Source organism: Aquarana catesbeiana, linkage group LG01 (genome assembly GCF_042186555.1).
Source record: "Aquarana catesbeiana isolate 2022-GZ linkage group LG01, ASM4218655v1, whole genome shotgun sequence".
Lineage (NCBI taxonomy): Eukaryota > Metazoa > Chordata > Amphibia > Anura > Ranidae > Aquarana > Aquarana catesbeiana.
In genome coordinates, this window is record NC_133324.1 from 641,584,865 (window position 1) to 641,601,380 (window position 16,516).

The window sequence follows — 16,516 nt, forward strand, 5'->3', positions numbered from 1 at the left end:
TTTGCACATATGTAGACCTGGAACGACCAGCGTCAGTTTTGCCTACAGTTGCTGGTCTGGGTTCACTTAAAATATGGCATGTTTTATATAGTAATTTACTTAAGCTGAACAAAGTCTTTCCTCCACGTTTTTCCCAATACCCTGTGCGCGTTCCTAACATAATGGACTGCCCCCTCGGTAAATCCAGCATTTGCTTGTCTTAACAAGACTTTCGTCCCAGTGCGGAACTAAAGCTGGATACACACTATACAATTTTCTGTAGATTGTTTTCCTTTAGATTTACCAAAACCATATAATATGAGGTCAAACCTTAAGAGTTTCAATTTGTATGCAATCAGATACTTTTCCAAACCCCTTTTCCTTTCTAGGACCTGCATGCAACCCGCTATTGCTATGTGTGTTGGTCTGCAGAAAATCATTGCAAAAAAATACCAGATAACCACTTGAGCCCCGGACCATTATGCTGCCTAAGGACCAGAGGTCTTTTTCCAATTTTTGCACTGCGTCGCTTTAACTGCTAATTGCGCGGTTATGCAATGCTGTACCCAAACGAAATTTGCGTCCTTTTCTTCCCACAAATAGAGCTTTCTTTTGATGGTATTTGATCACTTCTGCAGTTTTTATTTTTTGCGCTATAAACGGAAAAAGACCGAAAATTTTGAAAAAAAATGATATTTTCTACTTTTTGTTATAAAAAAAATCCAATAAACTCAATTTTAGTCATACATTTAGGCCAAAATGTATTCGGCCACATGTCTTTGGTAAAAAAAATGTCAATAAGCGTATATTTATTGGTTTGCGCAAAAGTTATAGCGTCTACAAACTAGGGTACATTTTCTGGAATTTACACAGCTTTTAGTTTATGACTGCCTATGTCATTTCTTGAGGTGCTAAAATGGCAGGGCAGTACAAAACCCCCCCAAATGACCCCATTTTGGAAAGTAGACACCCCAAGGAAATTGCTGATAGGCATGTTGAACCCATTGAATATTTATTTTTTTTGTCCCAAGTGATTGAATAATGACAAAAAAAAAAAAAAATATTTACAAAAAGTTGTCACTAAATGATATATTGCTCACACAGGCCATGGGCCTATGTGGAATTGCACCCCAAAATATATTCAGCTACTTCTCCTGAGTACGGGGATACCACATGTGTGGGACTTTTTGGGAGCCTAGCCGCGTATGGGACCCCGAAAACCAATCACCGCCTTCAGGATTTCTAAGGGTGTAACTTTTTGATTTCACTCTTCACTGCCTATCACAGTTTCGGAGGCCATGGAATGCCCAGGTGGCACAACCCCCCCCAAATGACCCCATTTTGGAAAGTAGACACCCCAAGCTATTTGCTGAGAGGCATATTGAGTCCATGGAATATTTTATATTTTGACACAAGTTGCGGGAAAGTGACACTTTTTTTTTTTTTTTTTTTTTTTTTGCACAAAGTTGTCACTAAATGATATATTGCTCACACAGGCCATGGGCCTATGTGGAATTGCACCCCAAAATACATTTAGCTGCTTCTCCTGAGTATAGGGATACCACATGTGTGGGACTTTTTGGGAGCCTAGCCGCGTACGGGGCCCCGAAAACCAATCACCGCCTTCAGCGTTTTTAAGGGCGTGAATTTTTGATTTTACTCTTCACTGCCTAACACCGTTTCGGAGGCCATGGAATGCCCAGGTGGCACAAAACCCCCCCAAATGACCCCATTTTGGAAAGTAGACACCCCAAGCTATTTGCTGAGAGGCATGGTGAGTATTTTGCAGCTCTCATTTGTTTTTGAAAATGAAGAAAGACAAGAAAAAACTTTTTTTTTTTTTCTTTTTTCAAATTTCAAAACTTTGTGACAAAAAGTGAGGTCTGCAAAATACTCACTATACCTCTCAGCAAATAGCTTGGGGTGTCTACTTTCCAAAATGGGGTCATTTGGGGGGGTTTTGTGCCACCTGGGCATTCCATGGCCTCCGAAACTGTGATAGGCAGTGAAGAGTGAAATCAAAAATTCACGCCCCTTAGAAAGCCTGAAGGCGGTGCTTGGTTTTCGGGGTCCCGTACACGGCTAGGCTCCCAAAAAGTCTCACACATATGGTATCCCCGTACTCAGGAGAAGCAGCAGAATGTATTTTGGGGTGTAATTTCACATATTCCCATGGCATGTTTGAGCAATATATCATTTAGTGACAACTTTGTGCAAAAAAAAAAAAAAAAAAAAAAAAAATTTGTCTCTTTCCCGCAACTTGTGTCGCAATATAAAATATTCCATGGACTCGACATGCCTCTCAGCAAATAGCTTGGGATGTCTACTTTCCAAAATGGGGTCATTTGGGGGGGTTTTGAACTGTCCTGGCATTTTATGCACAACATTTAGAAGCTTATGTCACACATCACCCACTCTTCTAACCACTTGAAGACAAAGCCCTTTCTGACACTTATTTTTTACATGAAAAAGTTTTTTTTTTTTGCAAGAAAATTACTTTGAACCCCCAAACATTATATATTTTTTTAAAGCAAATGCCCTACAGATTAAAATGGTGGGTGTTTCATTTTTTTTTTTCACACAGTATTTGCGCAGCGATTTTTCAAACGCATTTTTTGGGGAAAAAACACACTTTTTTAAATTTTAATGCACTAAAACACACTATATTGCCCAAATGTTTGATGAAATAAAAAAGATGATCTTAGACCGAGTACATGGATACCAAACATGACATGCTTTACAATTGCGCACAAACGTGCAGTGGCAACAAAATAAATACATTTTTAAAAGCCTTTAAAAGCCTTTACAGGTTACCACTTTAGATCTACAGAGGAGGTCTACTGCAAAAATTACTGCCCTCGATCTGACCTTCGCGGCGATACCTCACATGCATGGTGCAATTGCTGTTTACGTTTGACGACAGACCGCCGCTTGCGTTCGCCTTAGCGCAAGAGCAGGGGGCGACAGGGGTGCTTTTTTTTTTTTTTTTTTTTTTCTTTATTATTTTTTTGCTTTTTTATCTTATTTTTAAACTGTTCCTTTCATTTTTTTTTTTTTTAAATCATTTTTATTGTTATCTCGGGGAATGTAAATATCCCCTATGATAGCAATAGGTAGTGACAGGTACTCTTTTTTGAAAAAATTGGGGTCTATTAGACCCTAGATCTCTCCTCTGCCCTCAAAGCATCTGACCACACCAAGATCGGTGTGATAAAATGCTTCCCCAATTTCCCAATGGCGCTATTTACATCCGGCGAAATCTAAGTCATAAAATGCTCGTAGCTTCCGGTTTCTTAGGCCATAGAGATGTTTGGAGCCACTCTGGTCTCTGATCAGCTCTATGGTCAGCTGGCTGAATCACCGGCTGCATTCTCAGGTTCCCTGTTGAGACAGGAGAGCCAGAGAAAAACACGGAAGACGGTGGGGGGGGGGGGGGGGCATTCCCTCCCACGGCTTGTAAAGGCAGTCTAGAGGCTAATTAGCCGCTAGGATTGCTTTTACATGAAAGCCGACCGCTGGCTGAAAAGAATGATACCAAGATGATACCTAAACCTGCAGGCATCATTCTGGTATAACCACTCAAAGTTGTGAATGGCGTACCTGAAGACAAAAAAATGGTTAACAATAAAGCACAGTAAACAATAAAGTATAAATAATTACATACCTGAAAAACAAACATGATAAAACATAATAACAATAACAATAACAATAAAACACTGCAGAATAGAATACAGTAAAAAAAGAGCAGAACAATAGAGAGAGAGAATAGAGAGAGAGAACAATAAAACGACAACTATTTTTTTTTATTTTATATATATTTTTTTTTTTTTTTACACTTTTTTTGTAACTAACTTTTATAACTGTAACCGGTTCCAGGTTCGGGTCTCTCAAAATGCGATGGCATCTTGGGAGACCCTGTGAAAGTGTGCCTAGTCTGTGCAATGCTGTACCCTACGCTAATACTCAACTAGTGTATGGTAGCGTTCAAAACATTCACCAATGCAAAGACCAGGATTGTCAGGACAGGAGGGACAATAATAGCGGGTGTCACGCCTATATCCGCGTTTGCTGCAGACACAACATCTTTTTGGGGGGGGTTCGTTGGGTAGGGGTACTCGGGAGCACATAAAAATGCCTCTCATGCAGCCGACTGCATTTCGTTGGGGGATGTGAATGGGGGAAGTACGGGCGCTGCAGAAGTGGTGGGTTCCCAATTAGGATTGGCGAATGCAGCAGGAAGGGCACTATGGGCACGACGGGCCTGTGTTTGTCTTTTTGGTGGCAGCGGGACACTACTTGTGCTTGCCACCTCACCAGCTTGAACTGCACTTATGGGACTCGCCACGTCACCAAGTGTTACTGCAGTGCTGGTTTGACTACGACCGGGGTGTACTAGGCCGCTGGTGCTTGCCAGTTCAATAAAAAGCTTCCAAAAAAACTGTTAGCGATCGCAGGGATCAGGCCTGACTCTGCGAACGCTGCAGTTATGCGTTTAGTGCCTTGTAAGTGTCAGTGATCGATCGATACTGCACTTGGGTGGGCTGGGCTGGGCCGGGCGGAGGGGCACAACGCAGGTGCTAGCAGGTATCTGGGCTGATCCCGCTAACACTGCGTTTTTGGGAACCCTAAACTGCTGGGGACGCTAGTATAGATCTGATCGGATCAGATATTGATCCGATCAGATACTATACCACTAAGGGAGGTGTACGGTGCGTGCGTGGGTGTTAGCGGTACTGGCGCTAACCTGACGCTGCCTGGTGCTTGCTTGCCAGTTCACCAAAATGCTACCAAAAAAACTGTTAGCGATCGCAGGGATCAGGCCTGACTCTGCGAACGCTGCAGTTATGCGTTTAGTGTTTTGTAAGTGACAGTGATCGATCGATACTGCACTTGGGTGGGCTGGGCGGAGGGGCAAAACGCAGGTGCTAGCGGGTATCTGGGCTGATCCCGCTAACACTGTGTTTTTGGGAACCCTAAACTGCTGGGGACGCTAGTATAGATCTGATCAGATCAGATATTGATCCGATCAGATACTATACCACTAAGGGAGGCGCATGCTGCGTGCGTGGGTGTTAGCGGTACTGGCGCTAATCTGACGCTGCCTGGGGCGACGCATATCACCGCCGGGCGATCAGGGGGCTAAACCTTTATTAGGTAATAAACGGCGGGTGCCCTGACACTATAAAAAATAAACGAACTAACCTGCGTCACCCGTAACGGTTATACGGTGATCAGTGGTGAAAGGGTTAACTAGGGGGCAATCAAGGGGTTAAAACATTTATTAGGTAGTATATGGGGGTCCCTGTCACTATAAAACGCTGACGGCGAACCTAAATATTTACCTCACTAACTAGCGTCACCAGCGACACTAATACAGCGATCAGAAAAATGATCGCTTAGCAACACTGGTGACAGGGGGTGATCAAGGGGTTAAAACTTTATTAGGGGGGGTTAGGGGGGTACCCTAGACCTAAAGGGGGGTAATACTCACTGTCCCAACACTGTAACTGTCACAAACTGACACTATGCAGTAATCAGAAAAAAAAAAAAAAACCTGCTGGTGTCAGTTTGTGACAGGGGGGGGGGGGGTGATTGGGGGGGGATCGGGGGGCGATCGGGGGGGGGATCGGGGTGTTTTGTATGCCTGGCATGTTCTACTGTGTTGTGTAGTGTGTTTTCACTCACATTGATGTCTTCTCCCCTCGGCGCTGGAACGGAAACTACCGAGCCGAGGGGAGATGACATCATTTCCTTTGCTGCTGTTTAGCATACAGCAGCAAAGGAGTGTTCCCATTGGCCGGCGGCGATCGCGAGGGGGGGGCCACGAACGGATGGCCTCCCCCTCATCTCGGATCGCCGGGGAACAGAACGGGACCGCTTCGGGCACCGGGGGGGGGTCCGATCGGACCCCCCACCCGCGAGAGGCAAATCACGTACATGTACGTGATTTTGCCTGCCCGTGCCGCCTTGCCGACGTAAATCGGCGTTAGGCGGTCCTTAAGTGGTTAAGTATGCCCTGTGATGGGGGAATACCTCTTTGGTACAGTTCTGAACAAGTTTATCCAGCCATTCACAAAAGCTTTGTATTCTTTCAACTGAATACAAGCTTTCTGTGGGAGGGGCAGGTAAACCACGAAATATCCCTACATATTTACATTAAGCCTTGTATTCAGTGAAAATTATACAAGGCTTTTTGTGAATGGCTGAGGGAAGGGGAAAGTATGTGATACGTGCTTCACTGTATGCAAGGTGGAATTATAAGCTCATGGTCCATTTCCGGAATAATGAATATAACATACGTATTTAGCATCCCCAACTACCCCCTGGTTGTGTTAAAAAAAACAAAAAAGTAGAATTTCTGTCTTGCCAATGTCAAAATCTCCTAAAGGCAGTATAACCCTGCGTCTCTGAAATACCATCATGTGTCTTGTAATGTTAATTTATTTTAAGGATAATATAAAAACTTTATTTTATCATCCATCTGGATCCAGCTGCAGTGGCAAGCTCTTTATGCTCCCACTGTAGACACTGTTAAGTCTAAGGTGGTTTGATTCCAACTGTTGCTGTTGTGATAGTAAAGAAAATGTATATAATGTCAGCAGGCGTGAAAGCCCAGCGTAGCGTCGGGGTAGCTTGAGTGATTCTGATGTTGGTGTTTTGAGAGGTATAAGCCCATGTGCCGCTACTTACTGTGATCCTTTTGGTTATCTCTGCTTACAGTTGTGGCAGTTGGTTGTAAATGATGTGAGAAAAATGACACCGCTAACAAGCAGATTATAATGTCAAAACAAATGTACTCTTTTAAATCTACTTATACTTTTTTATTATTTTTAGCCTTATATTGTTGGCATTCATTTATTCTTTTTCCGATTTAATCATCCTTTGTCTTAAACACCCTCTAGTTCCTGCCATCACAAGTGTTTGTTGACAATGCTTTTATTTTTAAAGTCTAGAGCTCAAGCCTTACCAGAAGATTGGTTTGAATTGGCTAGCTTTGCTTCACAAACATAATGTCAATGGAATTTTGGCAGATGAGATGGTGAGTTGTTCTGTACCTGAATCTTTTACTATACTTCCTGAATTGCCATTTAAAACATGTAAAAGAAAAAAAAAAAAAAAAGACTTTGCTTTTGGCAGATGTAACCCAGAAAAAATTAATGTGTCTTGCTTAAGTATTCACCCCTTTGGACATTGAGATTTGCGATTTTAACAGTTTGAGTTTGACAACATAACTATTATATTAGGGTGCAAAATATATTGTGACCCAGTAGTTAAACAAAACAGACATTTTTGGTTGCATAAATATTCACCTTTTGATTCCGCACATTGTGGAATTTCAGCTGCAAGTTTTGTTTTTGCTCTGTTCTGAGGGTCATTTTCTGGCTGAGAGCGAATCTCTGCCCATTGCCTGTTCAAATCACTATATATCCAGTGAGATACTAATAGGATTAAAGTGTGCGTTGGAAAAGTTCTTTGCTTCCATGGAAAACCATTGAGCATAATGAAATTATTTATTTTGTGTTTTTTTTTACAGGGTTTGGGCAAAACTGTTCAAGCTATAGCATTCCTTGCGCATCTTTACATGTCGGAAAATAAGGGCCCGCACCTTGTGGTAGTACCTGCTTCAACTTTAGGTTAGTGGTTTATACGAAGTATAATATACCTGTAGAAATCTTCACTGGGGGCTATGTGCGAAGCAAGACTTTCTAGTAGGCTAAAGCTGGCCATGGATAGATTAAATTTTGTCTGGGTTCAGCAGGGATCAGCTGGATTTCAATCCATGTGTAGCAGTTGTTGCATGCCCCCGATGACATCAGCTGCGACGAAGCATGTAGGGCGGAGTCTTCATATGTGCCATCGCAACGCTTGTCCTGCTGTGTACATGAGCTGTTTTACTTACATGGTTTTCGTTGCTTTGGATTGATTTGACATGCCTGTTAATTCAGTGACATTGTGAGTACTTTTAACCCCTTTTCTAATTAAAGGGGTTTATTTACTTAAGGCAAATCCACTTTGCACTACAAGTGCACTTGGAAGTGCAGGCACTGTAGATCCAAGGGGAACATGCAACGAAAATAAACAGCATTTTTGCTGTACATGATTGGATGATAAAATCAGCAGGGCTTCCCCTCAGATTTACAGCGACTGCACTTAAAAGTGCACTTGGAGTGCAGAGGGGATTTGCATTTAGTAAATTAATCCCAGTGTTCAAGTGTTTTACACGAATTCACGCTATGTGGATGCTTTATTTTATTGCATATCCATGATGGAAATACATCCTTGTATACTTTCCAAGCTGTCATTGAATCTGCCGAATCCTTGATTCCTGTGTTTGGATGATATGGGCTGGCTTATACAAACATTACACTGGGTGTTTATGGCTCTGTAATAGAGTCCTATCATCCTGGTAAGAGTGCATCTTATTATAGTGAAATCGGATCACATACGAATTTGGATCACATTGATTTTATGATTGCACGGATATTTTTCTTACTGGACTTTTTTTTTCTTCTTTTTTGCATATGCTTTATATATATTTTTTCACTCATTAGTTTGGATTATTTAGCACTGCATTTATTTTATAATGTAGCATTTGTTGTTCGACAGAAGTCTATCATTAGATCGACTTCTGTTGAATGGGAATTTTAAAAACACTTTTGTCAATCATCAGCTGCAGTCGCTTATTAGTGTGTTTTGACAGTTAAGGAGTCCTGCAGTCTTACTGTTAAAAAAAAAAAGAGTCCTGCAGTCAGAATACAATGCCTCAGCTGGGGGATTCTTCCATCCACCTTGCTTGTGTGGGTGGAGGAATCCGTTTCTTCAGTTCACTTGCTGAACGAAAAAAAACAACCCCTTTATGGCCAGCTTTAGTAATATTTAATGAAAACATGACTTCTGCATGTTCATAATGTTATTTATTCAGCTTGAATAATATAGCAGATGTCTTTTAATTGACCTTTTTAAAATATTGATATGATTCCACAGATAACTGGATACGAGAATTTAATCAGTGGTGTCCAGACATGAATATCTTACTATACTATGGTAAGAACACAGTATGTTTTTTTGTTTCTGCATTAAAACGTGTATATGTCTTTCAAGCACAAATATACTTCTCTCTTTTCAGGTTCTCAGGAAGATCGAAAGCACTTACGCTATGACATACTTAATAAAGTGATAGAATTGAATGTAATTGTCACAACGTGAGTATTCTAGAAGGATAGGTACACATGTTATACTTAGAATTTCTCTACAGATAGAACCCATCTCTTCCAGTTCCATACGACCCTGTCCACCCATTTCCCAGTATGACACAATGCAAAGTTTACCTGGTTATCCAACACTCAGGGCTTGAGATGGCATACATTCGCCGATCACCACTGGATTTGGGCCATGTGCATTTCCATAGGCCAGTTGCTCAGTTCAGTTTCTGACGGAGTGAAAACCCAGAATGCTAGTACTTAAAGCACACAGGCTTTTAATACAGTAAACATGCAGGCTATGCGGCAGGCGCATACAAAGTTTGGGTATTTGGGCCGGTAAGTGGCCTATCTGTTTTGTCGTTTGCCAGTAAGGTCTTTGATAACTGTTTTTAAATTTGATGTGTGTCATAGAGAAGAATTTGTAGAGTAACCTGCTAAAAGGTAGCAAATGGGCACTGTGAGAAGGAGGCTACTGTTTAGAGGCCACGGATTCTCTCCATTGTTTAGTGAAAGAGAATTGACTACTATACTGCAGCAGAAATGCCGACAGGCTAATGATGCCCTATGGTAAAATCACTAGATATGGTTCAGCATGTTGTTCTCACTCAAGCACTAGAGTGTACATTTAAAAGGAAGCTGCCAGGATAGAAAAGTTGCCTTTTCAGATTTTTTTCTTTTCTTTTTTGCAGCATATTTTCCAGAGCTTTCATTTTTTATCCTTCCTTTACGAAATAATTTGTAGCAATTATTAGGAGACCTGGCATGCACTGAATTTTTCCTGGATGCATTCATGGAACCTGCTGCTTTAAAAACAAGTTGGCAATGGCAGTTCTTTTTCTGTCCTGACAGGTTCCATTAAAAATAAAAGAATTATACTACTGTGGTAAATGGCTGTGTGTCTGAACCTGCCTGGGTATGCTTTACGCAAGGTGTTCTCCTGCTTTTTATGGTTAATTTGTGATAAGAGCTTAACGTTATTCCAATACCTCACATAAGAGAGCTTAGTATTTTTAATTATATAAAAGCATAGTTCAGGTTCGTGCACCTAATGTTACTAGAAGCTAAATAGATGAGCTCTGGCCAGCCAACTGTTCACCTAGATCTGGTGTGCCAATAACAGACCAGCAGTCAGTGGATTTCCATTTACCCAGCTATGGAGAAGCAGAAGCACGCACAACCAAGATGAATAAGCGTAACCACGCCACCCCACAAGATACTGACTGGCCCAGGCTCTATAGAACATGGCTCATTTATCTTACATCTACAACAGGCTACATTTTATGCATCCCTTGCATTTAACTAATGCATCACTCTTCCAGCCACATCAGAAAAAAAGTATACAATGGGACTTTAAGTGAATAATTGTGTATATGGATATGCATTTGATGCTTACTCAACACTACTATGGGACCTACTAGTTCGAGATTTGGGGAGGAGAAACTTTGCCTGTACACCCATCCTCATCCCCACCATAGACTTTTCTCATATATCTGGAGCCTCGACATACATATGACCTTTCATGAAAATGGTGACTTGGCATGTCAAAGGACTACGCTTGCCTAACAAATGAAAGTCATTAGTTACCTAAAAAAGCATATGCATGAACATTGCTTTCCTTCAAGAGACTTGCCTATATCAGGAGGACTTTGTTTCTATGTTGGCTGGGCATGCAAAAGGTCATTAAACCGATGTCCTTCTATTGATTTATAAAAGAATTATGCTGTCAAGTGCTACCTAAGGAGTGTGACCTCACAAAAATCAGATGGGCTAACATAGCCAAACTCCTTCAAATTATGTCACTATATACGGTGTATATGGTCCTATAACAGTTAACCAGGATTACTTTGGTCTCTTAACAAACGAAACGCACACAGAACTAGAGCTGGTGAAATCCTTTCCTCCCCCTAGGTGGGGAAAGTCCTGATGGCAGCCTGTCAGGCTAAGGGGCAATACTGGATTCTGTCAGCCCAAAGGACATGGTCTTCAAATCAAGCTTGGAGGCCAATAAATGTCCCAAAGCTCAGAGTATAGCAGTGGATAAATTAAGGGCATTTTGCCTGGAAGAATCCCACTCATCCTTAAAGGTACAGGGACACATTAGACGCTGAGCAAGAGCACAGTGACAGCTGAAGGCATCCAATGTGTTCCCACGTCAAATCCTTTCCTTCAGTCATAACTGGACTAGTTCTTAGTCCTAAGAATAATATAAGGTGGTGGTACCCCTCCAGACACTGCAGGCTTCCCATTTTTTAATCAGAATCTTTTTTAAGGGGTGTCCCACATTGTTCCAGTGGTACACTCCCCGCTAACGCCATGATGCGGTTGGTCCTATAGAGACCACAGATTGAACCTATTTGGGATATTTTGCTCTCTATCATGCACAATTGCCTTTCTTATAGCTGTCACCTCAATTGGGCCATCTGTGACTTTCTCCTGTAAGGAGCCTTTTCTTGTGCTTCACAACAGCAAGGTGGTTTTGAAGCCACATAATTCCTTCTGCCTAAGGGTACATTCACACTTTCAAATGCACCTGATTACAACTAGATGCGAGAACTAAGATATTGGTCCATTTGTGCTTCATATATATAAGGTGTCACATCCCTCAAAAATATAGCAAATCCAAAAACCTTTAAATAGAACTTGACTTACTTGACCCCTATGGTGCTCCATTATAACATGACATGGCAACACCTATACTTTTGCTGAAGGGGGAGTGTATGGTCATCTTTAGGTCTTCTCAAGCCTTTCCATCTGGGGCGAGTCATGTTGTTGAGGACTAGTAATAAATGGACAAAATAATGATGTCCTCAGAGGGTGGTACTGTGGACAACATACAAATGCACTATGCCAAGTCCTAGTATTTGTCAAGGAAATTTGGAAATAAAGAAGAAATTGACTTTTTAGGCATAATTAAAAACGCTTTATATATAAACTTTATTATGGCAAAAAATATTGATAAATTAAAAAAAAAACTAAAAACATACACCATAAATTGTGAGCTAAAAATGTTGCTGACCATCTGGTGGTCAATCCTCAGTGAAAATATAACTGAGCTATATAAGGTCATAACATTCCTAAGACTTGTAAGTACCCCAATATAGTAACACAGTAGACCTGAACTGAGACTATACTGGAAAGTGTTTGTGGGGGTCAACAAAGCCAACTCGGGGTATGTCGATTCTGCTCAGTATTGTTCAGTCTATCAAATGGTTATGGGGTATTCCTGTGCTATCGTAAACGGGGTAAGGGAGAAAGGAGGAGGGGAACCAAATCTCAGTGAAACAAGGAAAAGCAGCCTACACCGAATGGGGTACAGCCTGTCCCCGGCTAAAGAGAAATTAAATAGAATGTGGTGCTGCGCTAATCCTATTGAGATAGGAAAAGCAGCCTACATCGAATGGGGTACAGCCTGTCCCCGGCTAAAGAGAAATTAAATAGAATGTGGTGCTGCGCTAATCCTATTGAGATAGGCGTGTAATGACTCTGTGATGGTGAGTATCTCCCAGTACAACTCAAATGAATATTTACAACTGTAAAAGAACAGTGGAAAGGTAACCTAATGTGACAGTTGTGTAGTTGTGTACTGGTGGTATGTATGACCAAATACTAATAATACAGGTACTCAACTGGTGCTAATATATAAAGCATGCAAAGTGATCAGTGCTTAAACATCATGATTACAAAACATAAGTATATATAAATGGATAAATAAAGAGTATATAGCAGCTGGCTTATACCATCGCCAGTCACCGGCTGGCTTAACATATATCTGATATAAATCAACGCGCTCTCAGGTGCATGTATAAACAAAGTAGAGAGTGCTTAAAGTGCATACAGTGACAATTAAATGTGGCTAGGTGCTAGAAAGTTCATTTATATGCATGCAAATCATGCGTGCAAAATAGTATAAGGTGTAATGCTCCGTTCGGCAATAAACAGTTAATCAAAGTCCATAAAAAATAAGTGATCCCTTCAGTGCTAAAAAATGGGTGACAATGGTGATCAATCTTCATGCAGCAACGTGCACACTGGTGGGCAGTGGCCCCTTACCTGAAGGTAATGGGGTAATCGCATTTAGCCACTTTGAGGCATGGCAGCCTTTGTAGAGATCGTGGACCAACCAACTGTGAGGGATAGTAGAGATATGGTCCTATCCTGGTCACTTCTCTTGTGGGGGCGTCTGGTCCTTTCAAGTAGTGTCCCGGGGTCACCCAGATAAATTAAAAAGGAAGCCCACAATAGTGTAGTATTGTATGGAAAACGTACCACTTTTATTAAAGCATAAACATATGTACTCACATAAAAACGTTAAAACCGGGTGGAGATCCGACGAGCGGCGAGCTCGTAATACAATAGCTGTCATAGAGTGCCTGTCCCGTCCCTGCGCGTGACGTCACGGTCACGTGACTTCTTCAGGGGATCACCAGGATAGGACCATATCTCTACTGGTTACATCCACGATCTCTACAAAGGCTGCCATGCCTCAAAGTGGCTAAATGCGATTACCCCATTACCTTCAGGTAAGGGGCCACTGCCCACCAGTGTGCACGTTGCTGCATGAAGATTGATCACCATTGTCACCCATTTTTTAGCACTGAAGGGATCACTTATTTTTTATGGACTTTGATTAACTGTTTATTGCCGAACGGAGCATTACACCTTATACTATTTTGCACGCATGATTTGCATGCATATAAATGAACTTTCTAGCACCTAGCCACATTTAATTGTCACTGTATGCACTTTAAGCACTCTCTACTTTGTTTATACATGCACCTGAGAGCGCGTTGATTTATATCAGATATATGTTAAGCCAGCCGGTGACTGGCGATGGTATAAGCCAGCTGCTATATACTCTTTATTTATCCATTTATATATACTTATGTTTTGTAATCATGATGTTTAAGCACTGATCACTTTGCATGCTTTATATATTAGCACCAGTTGAGTACCTGTATTATTAGTATTTGGTCATACATACCACCAGTACACAACTACACAACTGTCACATTAGGTTACCTTTCCACTGTTCTTTTACAGTTGTAAATATTCATTTGAGTTGTACTGGGAGATACTCACCATCACAGAGTCATTACACGCCTATCTCAATAGGATTAGCGCAGCACCACATTCTATTTAATTGTTCAGTCTATGCTTGACAAGTTTCACGCAATAACGTGCTTCTTCAGGAGATAATCACATCTAATAAATAAAAATACAGAACGAAGAAGAAGAATATACATAGAGGTGTATACGAGTATGCTCAATTCATTTTCTTACAATAGTAGTAGCAATAATGCATAGTGCCAGTAAAGCAGAGCAGTTGAACGGATGTGGAGATATCAAGGAGCCATGCAGGTCATATAAGGCAGATATGGGGGTGCAATCTACAAGGATATGGTAACGTGGATAGGAAGTGAACAGGCTACACCTATGAGATGAACTTAATAATGTATATAGTTAGTGGGGGGCACCTACTTACAATGTGTATACATTTTCACATTGTATGTAGGTGCCCCCTCTACCTATGTATATTAGGTTGCTCTTATAAGTGTACCCTGTTCACATCCTATCCATATGTTACCATATTCTTGTCAGGCCCTGGTGGCCGCTGCTTGTAGATTTTTTGCTATAATAATAAAGATAAAAAGTTTTAAATTCTGTCCATTCCTTCTTTTTTTTTCTCCCCCCCCCCCCCCCCCCCCGATTTTCCTTGACTAGTAATGAAAATACTTTGCTACAGATTAACTGTGATGGTGATCCCATAATCCTGTGTTTTGGTCTCGTGGGGAAGTTCTGGTGATCCTTGTATGTTCTCCCTCTGGGTGACTTGGTGGGGTCAGCGTTCACCTCTAGACCATTTGTTTTTAAATATAGGCTGATGCTATATGTACGTATTTGCTCACACATAATATGATACATTCTTAGTGCTCTACCCCTGAGGAAGATTATTATAATTGAAACGTATTGGGATCTACATGTGGTCTTCTATCAGCAATTTGACATAATGTGGTGATATGAATATATGACACGTAATTAGGAGGGGTCGCTTTACAATGCTAAATGCAGTGGCTTTCAACACAGAAAACAAATTAAAAATCTACATAAACTGTAAACTAAAGTGGATAAAACTACATACACTCACACAATGCTAGTGTAGTGCATACAACTGAATTGAAAAAGGAAACAAAAAAATATGCCCTGTCTTCCATTAAGTCTCAGGTCCCCAGAAAGCATACTTTTTTTCTATGTGAAATGTCAGTTATGCAGAGCTGTGCAATGTTCTTGCTGTACCAGTGCCGTTGGGTTCAGATCCGAAACTCCTTCTTAGTGCTGCACTGTGCACGTGTGTGTATGCAGCAATATTGTAAAAGGTGAAAAAAAATCTCTCAATTGAGAGGGAAGCATTGATTCTGGCCTTTACCAAGTTGTGTTATTGCATAAATAAAGTGATAGTGCAGCCTAAATGATTTCTTAAAACCTGCAAAGTGCTTATATCCAAATGTGTTGCAACTATAAAGCCTTATCAGCCCTAAAATCATAGATCAGAAATGCAAAAAATTTTATACAGTAAAACTTTACATATCTCCTATACCTGAGAAGTGGAAGTTTGGCTTTAAATTGCTGGAGTAAAGTTTAGTTACTGTAAAAGCAGACTCTGATGACATCTTGTGGGATCATTGGAAATTGCATATCCACAATAATTGCTATGCATATTCACAATAAGAAAAAACAAACAAAACTTTTGCTTCAGTCTTTGAATGTTGGCAGAAAACCAGTAATTCTTTGTTTATGTTGCAAGAAAACTTATGTATGGTTTCACAAATTAAATTTCTATGAGATCTTTTATATTACTGATCATTTCTTTCATACATATGGCAGATACAACTGTGCAATTAGCAACGCTGAGGATCGCAGTTTGTTCCGACGCTTGAAGCTAGATTATGCTGTGTTTGATGAAGGACACATGCTGAAGAACATGAGTGCCATTCGCTATCAGCACCTTATGACTTTAAATGTAAGTTTATTGGTAATATAAAAGAAATGGTACACTTGCTCAATTAACTAAAATTTGATAAAAACATGATATCATAAATATAAACACAAATTGCAAAACATAGTGAATCCAAAAAATCACAGATGAAATCCAAGTGAAAAAAATAGTCCAAGTGCTAATTTTAAATGTAAGTGTTTTTGTGCTGATAGTACCCCCCTTGGCTTATACTCGAGTCAAGCACTTTTCTGCAGCAAAAAATTTCATTTTCCGAACTGATTTGGGGCCCCGTATCTCGGGGCCACTTGGTGCTAGGAACCCCAAATTTAGTGTGCAAACC

General features: G+C 40.8%; 1 protein-coding gene across 3 annotated transcripts in view; it reads left to right on the forward strand.

Moving 5' to 3' along the window:
- SMARCAD1 (SNF2 related chromatin remodeling ATPase with DExD box 1) overlaps window positions 1-16,516 on the forward strand; it is a 193,097-nt gene that overhangs the window by 127,063 nt on the left and 49,518 nt on the right. For all 3 annotated transcript variants that reach the window (XM_073601046.1, XM_073601047.1, XM_073601049.1), the window contains 5 exons: window positions 6,928-7,018; window positions 7,514-7,613; window positions 8,965-9,024; window positions 9,107-9,182; window positions 16,065-16,200. In XM_073601046.1, coding sequence (XP_073457147.1) covers window positions 6,928-7,018; window positions 7,514-7,613; window positions 8,965-9,024; window positions 9,107-9,182; window positions 16,065-16,200 — 463 coding nt within the window. The remainder of the gene's footprint in view (window positions 1-6,927; window positions 7,019-7,513; window positions 7,614-8,964; window positions 9,025-9,106; window positions 9,183-16,064; window positions 16,201-16,516) is intronic.